Source organism: Schistocerca piceifrons, chromosome X (assembly GCF_021461385.2).
Source record: "Schistocerca piceifrons isolate TAMUIC-IGC-003096 chromosome X, iqSchPice1.1, whole genome shotgun sequence".
Classification (NCBI taxonomy): domain Eukaryota; kingdom Metazoa; phylum Arthropoda; class Insecta; order Orthoptera; family Acrididae; genus Schistocerca; species Schistocerca piceifrons.
In genome coordinates this window covers 411298691-411320446 of record NC_060149.1, presented here as the reverse complement: position 1 = coordinate 411320446, position 21756 = coordinate 411298691, and the positions used below count along the sequence as shown (strand labels likewise).

Below are 21756 nucleotides of genomic sequence, written 5' to 3'. Positions count from 1 at the left end.
TTATCAACTGATTATTATATATATTAGTAAAGCTATAACACAAATTTCTTTTCTTCCAATTTCCACTGAGCACCTCCTCATTAGTTACATAATCCACCACTCTAATCTTCAGCATTCTTCTGTAGTACCACATTGCAAAAGCTTCTATTCTCTTCTAGTGTAAACTGTTTATCGCCAATGTTTCACTTCCATACAAGGCTACACTTCAAACAAATACCTTTAGAAAAAGACATCCTAACACACAAACCTATAGTCAAAGTTAACAAACTTCTCTTCTTCAAAAGCACTTTTCTTGCCATTGCTAATCTATGTTTTATATCCTCTCTTCTTCGACTTTCATCAGTTATTTTCCTTCCCAAATGGCAAAACTCATCTGCTGCTTTTAGAGTGCCATTTCCTACTCTAATTCCATTAGCATCACCTAATTCAATTCAAATACATTCCATTACCCTTGTTCTGCTTTTATTAATGTTCATCTTACATCCTCTTTTTCAAAACACTTGCTCTTCCAAGTCCTTTGCCGTCTCCAACAGAATTACAATGTCGTTGGCAAACCTCAAAGTTTTTATTTCTTCGTCCTGAATTTTGATTCCTTCTCCAAATTTTTCTTTGCTTTCCTTTACTGCTTGCTCAATGTACAGACTGTGAACAACATGGGGATTACAATACAAACCTGCCCGCTACATTCTCAACCTATTCCCTTTCATGTCCCCTCGACTCTTGTAACTTCTGCCTAGTTTCTGTACAAGTTGTAAATAGCCTTTTGCTTCCTGTATTACAACAGAGAACTACACTGCTGCAGAGATTATAAAACCAAGTTAAATGTGGTGTCTCCTACCGATATATTGAACTGTATATGGAATTATCCATCACTTCATCTCTACGAAATGCAGTTACAATTGCCTGCAAAGCATTGCATAGTGAAACAGGAAAGGAAACAATCAGCCTAGGCAGGAAGAGGGGAAAGCATACCATAAAATTGTTAAGACATATTTTGTGAAATAATTTACATCAAAATAAATATATCAATCCACAAAAAACCAACCTAAGCATCATAAATGAGTCAAGAAAGGAACTGTCAATTAACTAACATAGTTAATCAGTATAATTTGAGAGAAATGTTTGTGGCTTAGATACCATAAAAACGTGTTGTTAATACTGGAATTTACAAAAATAAAAGCTGTTTAATCCTGTAGCTATGCTTCATATAACACATTTATAACATACTTATTATTATATACTGTGATACAGAAACATATTTCATGGTGTACTACTCTTGATATTCCTACATTCATAAAATGAAGACAAAGCCTTCAGTGTGCACAAAAAACAGTAACAACAGTCACATAAAGAGAGATTTTACATAATCAAAAAATGAAAAAACTGTAAGTACAGCTTTCAAAAGATGGTGTTGTATGGCTTTTTCAACACCATTCACAAAACTACTTATTATTATATCAAAATCTGATCACCTGTTGCCACACATCACAACAAAGAGTAAATGCTCAACATTCTGTTGTCAATTTCACAGAGAAAAATTTGGACAATGGTCTGCTGTATGTATTAAGCAAGTGATTCAATTTTGCACCAACACCTACAGCACCACCTTTAATAAGTTTTGCGAGTAGTGTCGAAGAAGCCATACAACACCTTCCTTTGAATGTTGCAAAAACAAATAAGACAGGAAACTTGCCACACTTTTTTGAAAACTGTTCCTCAAAATAGTAACTCAGCCTCTGCACAAAACGCAGTACTTACGAAATCTACAAAAGGATTCTGATGTAGTACTGAAGGCTGACAAAGGAAAGTAAACATATTCATTACCTCTTAATTTGTACAATGACAAGGATATATGGACTACTAAGTGATTCTACCTATGGAGGCACTGATTACGACCTAACAGGATGTGTGAAACAGAAACTCCTGCACTCCAGAATTCCTTCTAATCTCAAGAGTTCATCAGGATGTTAAGGCCACATGTTTGTGTACCACGAAGACTGTATGGCCTTCCAAAAACTCACAGCTCTACCTTTACATCCAACAGTGAGCAACAATGGAGCTCATACAGTTTAGCCAAACGCCTAGCTTTTTCGCTCAGACCTTAACTCAGATGACTGTATCAACAGCCTGAGGGCTCTGTTTCCGTGCAGTCTGGATTGTTTAGTTAGCCTTGATGTGGGAATTTTTACAAGAGTCCCGCTTGCAAATTCTTTGGCACAAATTAGTAATAAGTTTCAGATGAAGAACGTCACTGGTTTGTTTTGGGCATGCTCTTTCCTTGAACTATTTTATTTCAACAAAGAATATTTTGAACAGATTGACGGCATGACCATGGACATCCTTTGTCTCCCTTACTGGCCACCTTTTTATGGAGGATTTCAAGGAGAGAACACTTGAATCAGCTGCCGTGAAACCACATTTTTATAGTGTGGTCTCATGGAAAAGATTATTAATAGAGTTTCTTCATCAACTCAGCATCATTCATAACAACGATCGGTTAAGTATGGAAACTGACAAAGAGGTTGTCTCTCTCTCTCCTCTCTCTCTCTCTCTCTCTCTCTCTCTCTCTCCCCCCCCCCCCCCCCCCCAGTACTAACGATTACATTACATTCATGTGTCTTACGATACACCAATGTAACACACACACACCACACACACACACACACACACACAACTCACTTCCAATCTTCCATTTAGATCACCATGATTTATTACATCAACTATCAGATTCAATCTCTGCAACTGATCATCTTAGAAAATAGATGGTAATGTAAGTACATTATTGCCTGCATTCAACTAACAGTTAAAAGCAGCAGCTAAACTGAATTACAGTCTGGTTAGTAAAACGAAGTAGAATATAATTAAATTCCTTTAAATTTAATATTGCAAAACGATGGCACTCAAAGATGTGCTACATTAACCCTTTCATGGCTGCAAGGACCAAGCATCCTGTCTTGCCAGCCGGTTGAAAAGGGTGAACGTATTGTGCACCTCACCAGCAGGTGGGTTACACAGCCACACAACTGCTGCAGGCTACAGCCACTGTGGACTAACCACAAATTCCAGCTTACATAGAACCACTCTTCAATACTACCTTATAGAACAATCAGTACCACAATGTGTGGTCACAGTGGATGCAGTTTCTGATAACGATGAAAGAGAACTTCAAAACTAACACATGGTTTCTGTTGTAAATTCATCCTGGCTGAGGAAGTTATTTCCGAAAAATGACAAGAATTTTCAAGATATAGTTTTAAAAGTGAACAGTTCCTAGTGAAGACCTGCAAAACTGGGACCATCTTGTGTTCCACACGACAGTAAGTGTTGATGAGAAATGGCACATATTTTGCTCCCCTGTTCACCTTTATTAACCATCCAATATGGCAGTTCTGTAGGATAATTCATGCCCTTTCACACTGTGTGTGTGTGTGTGTGTGTGTGTGTGTGTACTTTGAAAAATAGGAAATCAAATTACATTTACTTGGCCATGTATGTGTGCCATTTTCTGTTCTACATGGCTGCGAATGTTGGTGAGAATCTGCATGTATCTACTGCTCTGTTCTCCTTTTGTAATATTTGATACGTATGCTCATTAGGATAATTTATTCCCTTCAGATTATATATGTTGCTGACATTTGTCTTGTGTAGGTCAGGAAATCAAATTTTATCTACTAGATTGACTCTTAAGCAGAAAGGAGATAAGAGCAGGTGTATACTGTAGCACTTTCTGACAATACAAATAAGAGAAGACAATGGCAGAGTTGGCAGGAATGTTGAAATGCAGAAAGCAGAGTGTTGCCATTCTATTGTGCACTTTTACCTGCTCCCATGCCCAGGCATACATGAATACCGTTAGCCACCAGACCTTCCTATCTGATGGGTTTACATAAATGCCTATAGCTGTCTGAAAGTTCTACCTGCCAGGTTTAAATGAATGCATTCAAAGCCATTTGGGCACTAACTGCTGGGCATACATGTATGACCATAGTCACGAAAGGGTTAAACCAATATGGATGTACTGTGAAGGTTTACCAGACTACAGCAAAGTTTTAAATTATATTTTTTTAGGGCAGACCTATTCTAGAGCCATACTGGAATCCTTTGCCAATTCATATTATTTAACTCATCTCACACAATTTGAAATCAGCATTATGGGAACCAGCAACACTTCTATTTACATTCTTGTTATGATCATACTGATATGGCCATAGCTTCAATTCTACAGATAATTTTCTCTTAGATCATGAAACCAAAACCCTGACATTAAATATAATTATTTATGATATAAACACGAAGTAGAAAACCTGAAGAGTAATAAAAGAAAATTAAGAAAAAAAAATAACGCAAAAGTAAACAATTACTGGCCCATCTCAGTACTGTCAAGAAGAGAAACATTATTAGCGACAAACAGACTTCAAAATGGACTGTCAACAGGTTCTCTCTCTCTACACACAAAGGATTTAGAATCAATAAATCAAAAATTATTTTAAAGTATTATGTATACACACAGCAGATCCAGAGAAGTTAATTTTATTTGAATGATCAAAAGCAGTATCAGTTTCATGTTAATTATGTAGCAATAGGCAGTAGGCAGTAAATAACCTTCCACTTGCACTGTCAGAAGAATCCATATCCTTTCTGTCTGCAGATGATACCAATTTAGGACTTAAGTAAGAGGTACTAGTCCTCTCACTAAGTGGAGCTAATAAAAAATTTGAAAACATCAGCAAATGATTCAAGGCAAGTGGATCTTACCAGATTTTTTATAAAACTAATAATGTATACGTCAACACTTCTCACAGAACTCCACAACCCATGACCAAAGTCCATTCAAACAATGACATACAAATTGCATATAGTGTTCAGTTTCGGGACTACAGATAGATCACAACCCATTTAGGAAAACCCATACCCCAGAATTAATCAAATGCCTCCATTCAACTACACCTTCAGCAATGATGATTTATTTTAAAATGATAAAACAAAGTTTATTCTAGATCTTCTACACCATAATGAGTTATGGAACAATTTTCGGCAAACTTGGGCTGCTTACAGGGTAACACGTTATAAAAAGTATTTGGTGTTAGTACTGGAACATCCTGCAGTAGTACGATGTAGGATGGTAATATTAGGAAGGAAAATGACCTTGACTATAACCTCCAAAAAACATTGTTGGGCAACTCATCATCAATTGAAGAGTGTCTTCACAATGACATATAAACTTAAAGTATTACATTATATATAAAAACAAAGATGAGGTGACTTACCGAACAAAAGCGCTGGCAGGTCGATAGACACACAAACAAACACAAACATACACACAAAATTCAAGCTTTCGCAACAAACTGTTGCCTCATCAGGAAAGAGGGAAGGAGAGAGGAAGACGAAAGGAAGTGGGTATTAAGGGAGAGGGTAAGGAGTCATTCCAATCCCGGGAGCGGAAAGACTTACCTTAGGGGGAAAAAGGACAGGTATACACTCGCACACACGCACATATCCATCCACACATACAAAATATTGTGTTTGTTTGTGTGTCTATCGACCTGCCAGCGCTTTTGTTCGGTAAGTCACCTCATCTTTGTTTTTATATATAATTTTTCCCACGTGGAATGTTTCCTTCCATTATATTAAAGTATTACATTATAATACAACTAATTCCAGTTCTGCAACACCACAATACTTCATACTTGCACTGCACTTAAATGAAATGTATGTCCTTGATTATTTCCATATCCGACTGACTAGTCTTCAAGAGATCCCCAGAGTAAGGCTCAGGTTACCTAACACCATGTTAATTTTTCTACTTGTCCCCACAATGTCCTTTCAATCATCCCTTTCACCATCTTTTAACTTAAAATAATCCTAGTAAAAGTTATAACAAGGAATTTGATCTAGTATAGCTACCTCCAGCAGACAGTGAAGCAATATCTCACTGAACAATGTCCAATAACAGACATTTCCTTCTCCCGTTTCATTGCTGGGCACAACTGATCAGCTACATTAAGAATTTCAATCACTGAATTCAAAAGAGAGTCATAACTCCACTTTCCAGGTGAACCAACAATGAAGTTACATGCCTATAAACAAAAAACAAAAAGAAATATCAATATTTTGTATCAATTTTGATGTGTCAGGATGGTTTAAAATAACACTTAATTGATATAATGTACAACAAGAAATGCGTATTATTTTAGCAAAAAGTAAGCCAGAATTGATAGCAAACAAGTAACCCAATTTATGGTAGCCACCACAAATAGTAGAAATAAATGCAAATCTGTTAGAAGAAAGGAATCCACAACAACAAATTGCTGTCAATCTAATCATCCACTAATTACGGTGAGCTGGGAGAAATGGTCCACTGGTACACTCTAACAGTGTTTTGCAACAGCGATCAAGTTCTAGAATTAAGAAAATGTACACTTTCATGAGTATATATTATTTATAGCCTAGAAAGAATATCCTAGCAATACTGCCATCCAGCAGTAACAACAACTAGCAAGGGGAGGCCACGACACTGGGACCACGGATTTACATCATCAAACTTTGTACACTTTTAGTAGGCCATTAAAACAACATAATGTGCAAGTAGTAAGGTGCACTACTCCAGCAATTCCAAGAAAATCACAAGAGAAGTTTTACACATCTATTATGTACCTGTGCGAAGCAGGTACTTATAAGAAGTCATTGTGGTCCAGATGTTAGCGTTCGCGCAATGCAAGAGGTTGTGGACAAGGTGATGGTTCGAATCTTGGCACCTTTTATTTTTTAATCTCTTTTTTTTTTTGGTCGCTGTTCAAATTAATTTATATGACATTTGAGGGGTAATATAACGGGAGGGGGGGGGAAACGGACGATCTGCGCATTTTCATGATGATGTAGTGAATTTCATGTGCTATTTGATTATTATTTTTAATTAAATTTTCAAGAACTAGTGACAGTCTTGGAAAGCCCACATGAAACTTCAATAAATAATTATGTGAATCACGTTATTCAGTAATACAGTGAGTCACAATGTGCCAGACCACAACAGGTAATGTACAATTACTCGTCAGATGTGCTCTCAACATCACACACTGCAGGACAGTGTTTGCATACTGACATGGAAAATATAAATTGAAACAGCATCTACTACATCGAATGAAAGCATTTTTCCTGTGTTTACAGAGAATGTTCAGAGTTTCTAAGGGAAAACACACCTCCACTAGGACCCCACAAAGTAGACTAGATGGGCTTTCCTTGAGAGGCAGAGCTCAATATAATGTACTAAACAGAAGGTTATTACCTGAAAACAAATGTCATATCTAGAATGTAACAGAGAATGACTTAATACATAGGTTGCATTATGTTGTCATTACTAGGGAAGTGGTCTTTCAAGAAAACTGATGTGACTTCCAGTCAACTTTAAGAACAAACAGCAGCTGAAGTAACATATTTAGCCCTTCATATCTTACCAGTCCATCCAATTTCGGTACATCTTGATTGCTTCCCTCTGGCATGGTCAGGAAATAGAATCTTGGGCGGAACTGGCTATCTTGTTGGTTTGCAAGTCTTTGGAATGTTGCTTCAACTTCAGCAGCAATGAATGCATGCTCTGATTTATTTCTGCTATTATCATATACAACAGCTGGTGCTCTAAACAGTATCCAGTCAACCTATAAGCATGAAAGACTCAAGAATTTCTAATACACTAAAATAAGCAGGTCTCCTGCAAATGAAAGGTGAAATAAGTTTACTGTTTAACTAAATCAGTCAGCAGGGTCTTACCCGTTCCAAAAGTGACTGTGGAGCTTCGTACAGATATTTCAGCTGATATTCAAAGAGAAGAATCAGTCTTGAAAGATATAAGATTTGCAAGTCACTCATTTGCTGCTTGACTGCATCAGCACAACGAATAGCTGCACTGGCAGTCATTAACATAACTGATTTCCTTGGTATTAAGTTCAGGGAGTGAAACAAATATAAGAGAACATAAGCATGTTCAATGTTTAAATCTGCAAATATTGAAAAGATACAAGCAGTTCAGATTAATCATAAGGACCTAATCATAAGGAACATGTTCTTAAGTGAGACATTGACATATAGTGGCAAACTGAAACATCTTACCTTCAGAGTCTGGTTCATACACACCAATTGGACGTGTGACACTTTCTACTATTGTATTTATCAATCGTTTCCAAACATTTAATACTGCATTTGTTCTTTCCTGCAGAGGCTTTAACATAATCATCTAAAAATTGAAAAACAAAACAACAAAAAATTATCATTAATAATTATGACAATAAAAAATAAAAACTCAAATATTTTCAGTCTGACAACATGATCAACACTGTAATTATTATTATTATTATTATTATTGAAAGACATAAGGGAGTCAAAGTGGATACCCAGTCCATGACAGAACTTATAGTACACACCTGCGCTACAACTGCCAAAGAGCGACAATGTAGTAAGAGTGGCCACATGCTGGGATTACTGTGATCCTTCACCAGAAGATTTAGAAACTGCTTCTGCATTGTGTCAGTCAGAATGCGGCTCATCACCATATTATGTGTGAATTGAGAGAAAGCTCCTGAGAAACGATTGTACAGCACTTCCAAATTAGAATATATTGTTTCAGTTGCAGAATCTTCTGTAAAAATGAAAGACAAGTAAAGATACGGTTGTCTGAAGCATATTCAATATTTGGAAATAATGGTTTGGCAATTAACATTAATTACATTAACAGTTCTGGCTGCTCATTTGGGGGATTTTCTTAGTTACATGCAACAAGGAAAAACACTCATTTGCCACCAGTTCTCAGTCAGAGAAGAGTGTGTTCTCATATTCTGGAGATGGGAGAGGTATGCATGAGCTACAATAGCGAGTTGGAATCTATCGCTATGGTGTAAAGTTGTGTATGCATTGGCTCTGTTGAGAAAGACACTAATAGTAAAAACTGGACATATATAATGATCTCTCATTTGGATGACTGTTCTGACAAGTTACTTTGATGAAGTAAAACAGACCTTCATAACTGCATGTCACAATTCTGTGTGGCAAATTACGCATAAGTTGCTCAGAAACTAAGTAACATATTTTGCCATGCATAACAACATATTTACAATCAAGTGAAATTTGGACTGTTTAATAACAGGTCATAAACATGAAGTAACTACGGAATGCTAGTGGGAAAGTCACATATGCTATTGCAGCAGAACTCCGAACAGTAATTTTTGAATAGTGCACCACACACTTGTAGTTACAATTAAAGCAAAGGCATTGAAGCGGTTTTGTGATTTGGTTAGCCTGCCCCCCCCCCCCCTTTTCAATTTCAATCGACACACAGCTGCTCTCATCAAATGTCATGCCAAGTGTTAATTGTGTGTATTGTGTAGCATTGTGTGTAGCCTTCCATAAATGATCGAAGTATGGTGTTGTTTGTTATTTCCTTCAAGCAGAAGTTTAGTCTTATCCTGTCGCAATGTTAAGATGGAAAATACAGGTATTACCAAACAAGGTGGGAAAACCCTTTTGATGGAAGAGAAAGTAAAAATTCTCCCGAAATAGTTGAAGTTCATCATGGAACATGCATTGCATTAGCACAGAGTTTAGGAATATCTGTGTCTACACGGAACACCATTGTCAAAAACAAAGACCACTGTGGAAATTGTAAATAACAGTGGAACAAATTAAATTGAAAAAAAAATTAAGTATCTCGGTTATTCTAAATAAACAGAACTGAAAGAAATTACGAAGAACTGGTTTCAGACAGCATGTGCTTTGAACATCCCTATGAATAGTGTGATGTGTGAAAAGGTGGTGAACATGGACAATGTGCTTGAAAACCATGATTTCTCCGCACCTAATTGGGGGAGTGACAGGATCAAGATGTGGTACAATGTAGTGTACTAAACTGTATGTTGTAAAGGAGACAGTGTAAATCTAAAAACTGCTAGTGAATGGCAGATTATAACAAATTATAACAACTTATAAATCAACATAAACTGAAGGATATTTTCAATACATATGATACTGGTCTTTCAGCATCCTTCCAAACAGAACACATGCCTTCAAAAGTGAAAATAGTCATGGTGGGAAACACAGTAAAGAGAAGTGGTTATTATCCATGGGGTCAAAACCTACTACAGGAAAGCCATTGTGCATAAGGCATTAACTTTGACAGAACCTGGAAAAGAACCAGTCTCTTTTGAAGCATAAATTTTAGCTGCTTTGCACTATATTACCAAGGCATGGACAGAGGTTAAGGAGTCCACCAAATCCAAATGCTTTCGAAAAGTGTGATTCATTCAAGTAGATGAAGGAAATGAATCTGACACAGAAGACCTGAGAAATAAATGTTTTCAGTGTTTGAAGCAAATCTGTTAAAGATGTGATTGACTGTCATATACAGGAAAACAATGATAGTGCAGAAAGTGATAGTGATGACTATAGTGGTGTTCCCTCCATCACAGTTGTAAAAGCAGCAGTGAAGGCAATAGAAACAATATTTCTGCTGAAAATGTAGATATCAAAGCTGTACGCTGTGTTTACGAACTAGAAAACCATAATGAAAAATTCCATAAAAAAATGGCTTATAATGTTTTATGAAGTGTGATATGGCACCCTCCCCCTAAAATTTTAGCTGCAGTGACAGACTGATCTGTGTCCTAGCCGAGGTCTACAATGATTTGAAGGTTGCAATTTGGTTGCGAGTTGGTGAAGCCAGTGACTGAAATAAAGGGTACGATGAAAGACTGATCTACAGTGTAGTGCTACATGCAATGCACTTAACAATTTTTCAAGTGCTTTCCATTACACAATCAAAAACCACTACATAAATTCAATGTATTATGTTCACCCATTGGCATCTTTTTTGCAGGACACGTTACAGAAAAACTGATATCTTTTGGAGAGATCTTTAATGTAGCATACACTAACTGCATTTTAATAGGCTGCAAACATAAATACAAAAGCTGCAATATGGCGTCTTCACTTTGCAAGCCAATAAATCAACATGACAGCTGCTCAGTTTGCTCTCTCCACAATGCCTAATTTTTAGTGTGATTTGTTGTGCTAAAGTTTGGTAAATGACATGTAAGTGACTAAGCATAGCATAAAATGCCGATAAACTTTATTAGATAATTAATTAGTCCTTTATGAGTATTTTGACGCCTATTATGTACGTACATCATACATAAACAACAAAAATGTAAGGGGGGATCCTATATGTAAATTTTAACACTTAAAACATTATTTCCCACATTTTACATTTTCCCCACATTCTTTCAAGTACCTTGAAAGGTGTAAAAGTAGGGTTTTACTGTAACTCTGAATTAAAATAATACACAGAGAAATAAAATAAACAAAAAGTAATGGTTTACATCAACTTTTATCTTCGCTTCCTTTTTTGCTTACTATATAGGCTAGCCATCTGTAGTACCACTACTTCTAATTATGATCATCATCATCATCATCATCATCATCATCATCATCATCATCATCATCATCATCATTAGCAGCAGCAGCAGCAGCAGCAGCAGCAGCAACAGCACTGATATCATTATCTGAGTTGATAGTTTCATCTAACTAATGACAAGTGAGAACAGACGCAATGTATTTTTACAGTGTGTTGACTGTAACTTAGCCAATGCCTGAGGAGGATTGTAGAGAGTGCATGAAGCAAGCCCAGCCTCCTCATAGACCACCATGGGGGTGAAGAGCCATGCAGCTGACACACCTCTTTTTCCCCAGTGAGCATTTCCAACATTGCTGCACAAAACACAGAAGTACACCACTGACCCCTAGGTAAACTTTTACCGTCTCGTGCAGAAATGTACACTGATGGGCCAAAACATTATGACCAATGGCCGCCACGAAGTTGCATGCTGCCTGGTGGCACTGAAGGCATATGACGCAGTAAGAGAAGTATATGAGTGGAGCAGAGACGAATGGGGAATCATTCTAGCAATGATAAGAGGCACACATGTGGAAATCTGCTGATATAAGTGACAAAGCCACATTGTTTTAGTCCAGTGCCTACGGGCAAGTATCTCGGAAATGGTAATGCTGGTTGGCTGTTAGCATGCTACTGTCTTGAGCATCTATGGAAAGTGGTTGAAGAATGCTGAAACCACGAGTAGGTGGCAAGAAGTTGAACATCCATGCCTCAAGTGCACAACATAGAGATCAGAGGCTTGCCCATACTCTCGGTCAGATGAATCCCGTTTACTGTTAAACTCGGTCAATGGTCATGTCCAGATAAGCTGTCATCCAGATAAATGACTGCTTGAAGCATGCAGCGTACCGTGGACGCAGGCCACAGGGGGCAGTATTACGTTATGAGGAACAGTCATCTGGCCTTCCATGCGACCTGCAGTAGTCATCGAAAGCGCCACGATAGCTGTGGACTACGTGAACATTATTAGGGACCACCTGTAAACCCTTATGTTTGACGTCTTCCTCACCAGTGATGGCATCTTCCAGCAGAATAAGTGTCCATGTCACAAGGCCAGAATCGTGGTGCAACGGTTCGAGGAGCATGATAGCAAACTCACACTGATGTCTTGGCCATCAAATTCAAATTATCTGAGTCTGTTGAAACCCAACTGGGATGCTATCTGGCACTAGCTCCACACTAACAAACCAACTGCCCATAAATTACGGGAAGTGTGTGACCTGTGGGTAAGCACCTCATGCCACAAACCTCTGGAAACGTATCAAGCATTTGCTGAATCCACGGCACGCAGAATCACTGCTGAATTGCATTCCAGAATTGAACCAACACACTTTTATGTAGGGGTTTATAATGCTTTGGATCATCTGATTACAGACTTCAATTCTGACTGCAAACAGATTCTGGCACACTGCAATTTAAGTGTGATAGGTGTTGATAAAAGCCATGGTATGTGGTACACATCCTTGTTGTTAGCAGCACAACAAAATATGTTGCTCGCTCACCACTTCTCTCGCCACACACATCCTAGCTCTCAGCTAAGATAGTGTCACTGTTCCCTCTCCAAGCTTTCCAAAGTCTTCAAAATAAAGTTGCATATGACCTCAATTACCAAAGCTTCATCTGGGAAAAAAACCACCTATATTAATCTATTAAACAACATAAAAACATTAACCTCAGCAGCAACAGTTTAATCTGCAAATGTAAGATGACCCTGTATTTTTCAAATGACTAATTTCAGGGGAAAACCACATATTATACACAGGTACATTAGGGACATCATTTCTTCTTTACAGTCCTTATTTCGAGTAGTAGAACCTAATCCCGAACCTATACTGAATTTTTGGCTATTTCAAAGGGAGTAGTGCCGACAGGGACTCACGCATTGCAGTCATAGTTTTTCACAACTTTTTGTTGGCTGAAGAACTTTGTGATGTCCTAGGTCATTATAAAGAATGTGTTGAGCTTATTCAGGTGAATGAAACCATCTCTTGCAGTATTACCGTAAAATTATATTTGTTATATGACTTAATTTTATATTTATTTATACATATTCAGGATGGATTTTACATTAAACAGAAAGAACACGAACTTTTCATACAGTTTGAAGAGAATCTGTAACATAGCATGCAGGGAAACTGAAATTTGTAATCACTGAACAGATATAGTTTAATGATAATCAAAAAGTAATGTCACGCCAGGAAACAACCCAAAAACAATGCTACATTTCGAGACTATCACTTCAGTTTGAGGGGGGGGATAGAAAAAAATACATATGAGTTTTCAAACAAGATACACTACAGAAAAACGTTTCTGAAATAACTGCCTATGAATTCAGCAGGAAATGTTAGAACAAGAGAATTAAAAATATTATTATATTTAACCTCATTTCCTCAACAGAGTATACAAAACTGCTATGAGATAATTGTTAATGATTTTCAGGGCAGAAACTTTGAAAACATTCTGTAAAATATTCTAATGATACTTGAGGAATGAACCTACAATGTATTTAATTTTATTATGTTAATAGGACTGTCTTCTCTTCAGTGCTGTACTGCTCATAAACAAGTTTTGTTTGAAAATGGTGCTATGTCTGACTCTGTGTACATTAATACCAGAAACATGTAAGTGTACATGTTGTGTAGTTTTATTCCACATTACTATAAAATATGTTATGATACCCAAGACCTGACCCGATTTGATTGAGACAAATTCAAACAAGTTAAATGTAATGTAATGACAAAACTGATCTCAGCTGCCTCACATGGGGCTGCACAACTGAAAGACAAAGTGTCAAAACAGGCACTTTTTCTAGACAAAAAAACATTCTCTCTGAGAGCTACTGTTCCTACAAGTTTTTTTGTAGACACCCTGAGCATTGTACATGGCTCTGTATCTACTAGTGGAAATTATGAAACTGACTATATTTGCACCTGCCAAACAACTCATCTGTAACCTTCTTTTTAAACATGCTTCAAATGTCTGCAGAGAGAGATTTCCTTGGTTAGTGGACCAAATAATTTCACGGTTATGTTTTCCATACCCACTGAAACACAGTAAGGGATTCATAACTTCTGTCAGAAGTTTGGTATTTGTTAATTACATCAATATTCTTAAAGAGAGAGAGAGAGAGAGAGAGAGAGAGAGAGAGAGAGAGAGAGAGAGAGCGCTACCTCATAGTTGCACAGAATGGTTCATCAGATTATGAAAATATGCTAAATATGTTAACTTCACATTTTGTGTATCCCTTTTGGTACATTAATATTCACTGAAAATTTTATATTTTCGCAATATTAAGCCAATTGTAAAGTATCATATCAATGTTGCAACATTTATTTGCAGAAAGTCATTTATCATGCAATTACCAGCATCATACCTTAGCCAAAGATCCGGCAGGGAACACGAGAAAATTCTGGGCCTATGTAAAATTGCTAAGTGGGCCTAAGGATTCCATCCAGTTACTTCTTGATCACTCTAGGGTGGCAGTTGAAGATAGGAAAATAAATAAATAAATAAATTTCACGTTTAAGAAATCACTGACACTGGAAAATTGTACAAACATACCATTGTTTGAGCATCAAGCAGACTCCAGTATGGACAACATAGTAATAAGCATCAATGGTGTAGAGAAACAACTAAAAATAGTTGAAAACAAATAAGTCACCAGGTCCGGATGGAATCCAAATTTGCTTTTTCAAAGAGTACTCTACAGCACTGGTCCCTTACCTAGCTTGCATTTATTGCAGATCTACCACCTAGCGCACAGTCACAAGCGACTGCAGAAAAGTGCAGGTCACTCCTGTATATAAGAAGGGCAAATGAAAGGACCCGCAAAACTACAGACCAATATATCTAACATCGGTTTGCTGCAGAATCCTTGAACACATTCTCAGTTGGAATGCAATAAATGTTCTTGACTGACAATCTTATGTCCACAAATAAGAATAGTTTTAGAAAGCATCACTCCTGCGAAACTCAGCTTGTCCTTTCCTTACACGACATACTGCGAACTATGGATGAAGGGCAACAGGTATATTCCATATTTCTAGATTTCCGGAAAGCATCGGAGACGGCATCCCACTGGAGGCTGTTAAATTAGGTATGAGCATATGGAATAATTTCCAAGATATGTGAGTGGTCGAAGACTTCTTAAGTAATAGGTCCCAGTATAATGCCCTCGACGGCGAGTGTTCATCAGAGACAAGCGTATCATCAACAGTGCACCAGGGAAGTGTGACAGCACAGCTATTATGACTATAGGAAGATACAAAATGACTTACATCAAATTTCTCGTTGGTGTGATGAATGTCGGCTAGTTCTGTATGTGGAAAAATGTAAGTTAATGTAGATGAAAAGGATAAACAAACCCATAATGTTCAGGTACAGCATTAGTTGTGTCCTGCTTGACTCAGTCACATCATTTGAATATCTGGGTGTAATGTTGCAAAGCGATATGAAATGGAATGAGCATCTGAGGATTGTGGTAGGGAACGTGAATAGTCAACTGCAATTGGAGAACTCCAGGGAAGTGTGGTTCATCTGTAAAGGAAACCACGAATAGGATGCTAATGTGATCTACTCTTTAGTATTGCTGGAGTGTTTGGTATAGGTAGCAGGTCAGATTAAAGGAAGACATCAAAGCAAATCAGAGGCGGACTGTTAGATTTGTTACTGGTTGATTCACATAACATGCATGTGTTATGGACGTGCTTCAGGAGCTCAAATGGGAGTCCCTGGAAGGGAGGCAATAGAGTACTTATTTCAGTTTCTATAAGACTGTCAACTTGCATAGATGGTGAAATGCTACAGATAATAGGCATGACACTGAGACCTAGTTTTCAGCATCAAAAATTGTGATGCTCTTCCATAGAATCCTAAAGTTAGAGTTCTGAACCACAAACTTCAGAAAGCATAGAGACCACCATTCGAAAACACAGTAAAATGTATTGTAGATAAAAAAAATCTCCTCAAACAGCAGTGGCAGGAAAAAAAAGACAAATGATGTGGAAGTGAGCTTTTGAAACCAGTCACTCCTGCTTCTGGCAGAAAAGAAAGGAAGAGGGATAAAGGAAAAGGACTGTGAGGTCTAGGAAATGGAAAGCGTAACGAGAAAGCCACCCAGAACCCAGAGTTTTCCATAAATCTTCCCATTTCCTAAACTTAACCAGTCCTTTTCCTTCATCCCTCTTCATTTCCATTGAACCCTTTTCCCAGGAAGACGAGCCACAGGTTCACATTTACACATCTCTTGTGCATTTTCTCCTGCCACTTCATGTTGAGTAGATTTTTTTTATCTATCCACATTTTATTATATTTTGAAACATTGATTATTTTTATTGTTATATTAGACCACTATTTGTTCAACAGAGTTAGCTGATAACTGTTCATAATCTGATAGAGATTTGAAACTCTCGAGAAAAAAAAAGTTCACATGGCTCTGAGCACTATGGGACTTAACATCTGAGGTCATCAGTCCCCAAGAACTTAGAACTACCTAAACCTAACTAACCTAAGGACATCACACACATCCATGCCCGAGGCAGGATTCAAACCTGCGACCGTAGCGGTAGCGTGGTTACAGACTGAAGCGCCTAGAACCACTCGGCCACCGCAGCCAGCAAACTCTCGAGAAAGAAGCATGTTTTAATGACATGCTTTATTGAGAAAAAACGATTTTCGTCCATTTCCTTGTGCATCTCATGATTTGACTTCTGTATTCAAGTGTCAAGCAGGTAATGGTCATCTTCCATGGAAGTTATAACGTAACACCTGATGTTATTTATAGCAACTGAATCCAATGTATTTTATTCATAAACATGCAAATCTGCCAAAATCTTTGTATTCTTGGTTGTCAGAATGGAGAGACATGGAATAGGAAACTCTGCCTTGCTTCATTGACAACTTCTTCTCATGGCTCATGGGAAAAATCTGCATGTGATCAATTTCAATTAAAACACTGCCAGTACCAGAGAAATTCAAAATTAATTCAAAATTCAAAATTAGGAACATTATCACTGAAGTTCAAAAGACAACCAACAGTGCATCTTATCCACATTGAAAGTGTTTCATTTACCAAAACCTATTGTACATGAAACTGTATGTTCTTTTTAACAATTTATTTCATACATAGTCCGTTTCATTCAGACAAGTAGTATGAAACCTATACCTCTTTCTCTGTATTCTCAACCAACAGGAAGACATGGTGGTGGAGGGAGCGGCCACAGGGGAAATCAAGGGACTGACATTTGGTGATTAAATTACACGGCGGTTCACCTACCTGACCTGCTACAGAGTTCAATCAGGTGATTAGTGACAGTGAAGAAATTTCATTTTATACATTCTGAACCCATGCCTGGCCCCCCATAACCAACACTATTTGGTTCTGTATGACAATGGTCCTGTGTAAAATGTGTACTGACTTCTTGTTATCAATTCCACATACACCATGCATACACTAACAGCGCAAAATTTACTGAATGAAAGAAGGAAGGAGTTTAAAATTCCATCGACAGCACGATTATTGGAGATGCAAACAAGCTCTGATTGCAAAAGGATGCAGAAGGAAATCAATCATACCCTTTGTTTGCCTGGATCAATTTAGGGCAATCACAGAGAACAGAAATTTACATGGCCAGATGGCAAATTGAATAGTCATTGTCGTCCTGAATGCCACTCCAGTGTGTTAACCATTGCACATCCCACTCTGTTACAAAAATTTGCTGGCAAATATCAATGCCATAATTCATGACCACTACCGCACTATAAATATGAAATGCCACAATTCAGGTAGTCAATTTATTTGGCGTGATACAGAATGAGTATTATTACGTCAACATCACACAAAAATGCCTGTCAGTATGACAACATGGCACAAAATTTTTCTGCAAATGGAATGTGTGATCACTATTTACAGCACCCTGCATAACAACTGAATTAGTGGGCTTGGGGTTCCCTTTCAGTGGTAATTTCTATAGCTGGTCAATGTTTAGTGGGGTCATGACAAGAATCTCAGGCTCAACTCCTCCCAATCACAAATAAGTCTGGCGTTAGAATTGGATATCTATTAATTTCAATATACATTAAATACACCATAAATTGTAAAACAGTGAAGCTAATTTCCTCACAGTCAAGATGATGCTATTTTTGGCTAGATATCAAGAAGGGTGACTTCCGCAGCAGTAACAATATAAATGATTGCAGCTCCCGACTTCTATCAGGAATAGCGAGAATTATTATTGATGAAAAAGGGCAAATCAGCACACTATATTCAGCATTTTCATTGTATCAATAGTCTGTATAGACTAATTTACAGAGATAAAATGCTTAACTCCTGTATTAGAACTCATCACATGAACTGAAATAGTATTTTGGAGCGATTTATTACAAAACGATGTTGCACATTACACACTATCCCACATATAATAGAATTATCCTGCTGCAAAGAATGAAAGTCAAATCTGGTGAGTTATCTGTGCATGACTCATTCGCTCTGTGACAGGTCATGACTCAATAGGAGATTACTGCACAACCTTACTTCTGGGTACAATTTATCCACAAGTCATGCCTCACCATTACCTGGGTATCTGTGGATGCATCACTGCTCTTCCATGGAAAGAGAATTTCATATCATAGGTCAATGCAAGCTGTAGAACACTTGAACATATTATGAGACAGTGGCAAGAACAGTATCAACAGCTGTGGAATTCAATAATCATGCAGGAACTTTGCTTTATCATATTACAACATTGTCCTAAGTATTTTCTTGAATAAACACTATTTCAGTAGTGTGCCTGAACATATTAGTAAATTACAGCCTTCCCTCTGTGTTTTTCTGCCCAAGTAAAAGATAATGTCAGAAACTACTTTAGGGATTTTTAAAGCATTTTCACTAATTGATAGACTGATTGACAAGGAAGGTATGTGTATATAATCTATTACTGCTAAGTCAGATGAGTCACCCAGTCGTAGATACTGAAGCCAGAGCGTGTCACTAGCAGTTGAGACTCATATGTCTCAAGGGAAATGTTATTACATCAGTTAATTGTTTTTGTTTCTTTTTAATAGCAATTAGCTCTACATGCCGTCCACAGTATACGAAGCATCAATCACAAAGGCAGTGGCTGAACACTGACACACACGAACGTGCATGTGGGTTTCCCTCTTCGGCCCAACTGTGTCCAATGGTGTAAATAAAGCACAGAAGTAGAAGTCGCTCATTAAACCACATTAAAAACATATTTGTGTCCTACTGTGAAACTTATTATTCATAATCATTACAAAATTATGTTACATAAAATTTGAAACACAAAATTGATAAAACACTAAAGTTGGCAGCCTTCGTAAACAGAGAACAATAGGCATGAAATCTACAGCTTGCTGCTGACAAGGAGGTCAGCTGGTTCTGGGCAAGAAAGAGGGCAGAAATTATTGTTGTGTTACAAAGCACCTTGAGGAGGAATGCTTACATCTGATATCGGGTTGTACCAACCTAAGACTGCATGCCTAATGCGGATTAGCATATTTCATGTGGAAGTAACAACTATTCATGAATGCCTATTACAGAGACCGTCATCTTCAACAGTTGTGTTAATCCACATAAACGACTGTGCAATTAAATTACAGCTGTTTTAATACAACACAATGAACAGAAGGAAGTTTTTCCAAACACTGCAGAACTATTACACAGGCATCCATGACCCAACATGCCAACAATGAAAATCTTGCTTACTGCGCTAATGCTACCTTATATGATCAACAACTTTGCTCATAGTCTGAATTTTCTGCTTTGTTGCAAGGCTGACTTTAAGCAGGAATATGATGCACTTTTGTAGAAATGTGTTTAAAAATCAATGTTAAAAGTCGTGATAATGTCAATGGGAAATTGTGGAAAATAAACAGACATTATTCGAAAATGTAACTACAAAACAACACCGGAACTCACCTTGTGTGCTGCTCTTGCTGGACTCTCTATCCAAGTCCCTAATTATACCACATATTGAGGCCAATTGTTGCTCTCCAATTCCTTCCTGAATGCTAGGTACCAATGGCCTAGGTGTTTCTACATTGACCATATATTTGTTGAGGAATCGTATAATTTGTAATCCCAATGACAGGAACTGAAAAAAATAAAATAAAATAAAATAAAAATAAAAAAATTACAGGAAACAATTTCTTAAAGTATCATGCTTCTGCAAGCATAATATTTAAATGTATATAGACTGAAGAGGTGAGTTAAAATTTGTACCACGGGTGGGTTCAATTCCCAGCCTTCATACAAATTTTCACTTGCTGCTTCAGTCTATATACATATCTGTATGAGACCAGTTAAGTCACTGAAATGTTGTCACTTCATTTGTATAATATTTAAAGCTTTGCAGCAACAGCCATGAAAAATATCCATCACACTATTGCATAGTTCACTGGAACACTATTGACTAACAATATGCCAGGTGTGTACCCTCATAGAAATATGAAAATGGTTAAATGGATAATTCAAAAACAAGAACTGAAATATATTTGAGTAAGTCCTAGAAGCAATAATGTTGTTCTCTGTTATACACTGACACAATGTGTGTGAATAATATGTAAAAAGAGCATTGTGGACACAGCAGCATTACCTAGTTTAAGGAACACCCCGACAGTCAATGAAACTGTATAAGGAATTAGACCGGCTCATTCAATGGGATTTCTGGACTTCAGGTCTATTTGATGTGTGTATGGAGACTGGTTCTGTGACTATCTTCATTAGAATGCCTAATATCAATCACAGTCATTTTAAGAATAATTTTAGAATCTTTTGTCTTGACATTGTATATTCCTTTACAGAATGACTGTACAAACATTCCGATCTGCTAATCGACGATTTTTATTAGAGATAGTCACAAGTTCTACAAAATTAAACACATCTCATGTGAAAATTGCACAGTTGCTATGTTTAACAAATCTTGGCTAGATGTGGTGTAAAACATACAACACCTTTAAAATTGTAAACATCTGTAGTATCATAACAATATTTGGTATATGAAATACATGGTTGGTCAGGGAATCTGTAGTTACCCCTTGAGCACCGAAGGGGGAAAGTTACATTGCTACTAAACAATCTTAGATTACACTACTCAAAATTTTATTCAAAGGAAGTCGTCATTTATATTTTATGCACCAGTTAATTACAATTATTAGATTTCCAATGGTGATACATTCAAAATAAGTACAAAATATCCTGTTTCATACGCTATAATGACAATTTTACAGCTCGAAATATTATTGGAAAAGAAGTCATTATTTATATTTCACCGTAGTTACAAATTATTATAATTACGACAACT

At 37.2% G+C, this 21756-nt stretch overlaps 1 protein-coding gene across 1 annotated transcript in view; it reads right to left on the bottom strand.

Moving 5' to 3' along the window:
- The window catches only part of LOC124721530 (protein purity of essence), a 482247-nt gene that overhangs the window by 328646 nt on the left and 131845 nt on the right, over positions 1-21756 (bottom strand). The window contains exons 12-17 of the mRNA XM_047246550.1: positions 20373-20547; positions 8415-8629; positions 8104-8227; positions 7765-7991; positions 7452-7652; positions 5905-6077 (exon numbers count right to left, since the gene is read on the bottom strand). Coding sequence (XP_047102506.1) covers positions 5905-6077; positions 7452-7652; positions 7765-7991; positions 8104-8227; positions 8415-8629; positions 20373-20547 — 1115 coding nt within the window. The remainder of the gene's footprint in view (positions 1-5904; positions 6078-7451; positions 7653-7764; positions 7992-8103; positions 8228-8414; positions 8630-20372; positions 20548-21756) is intronic.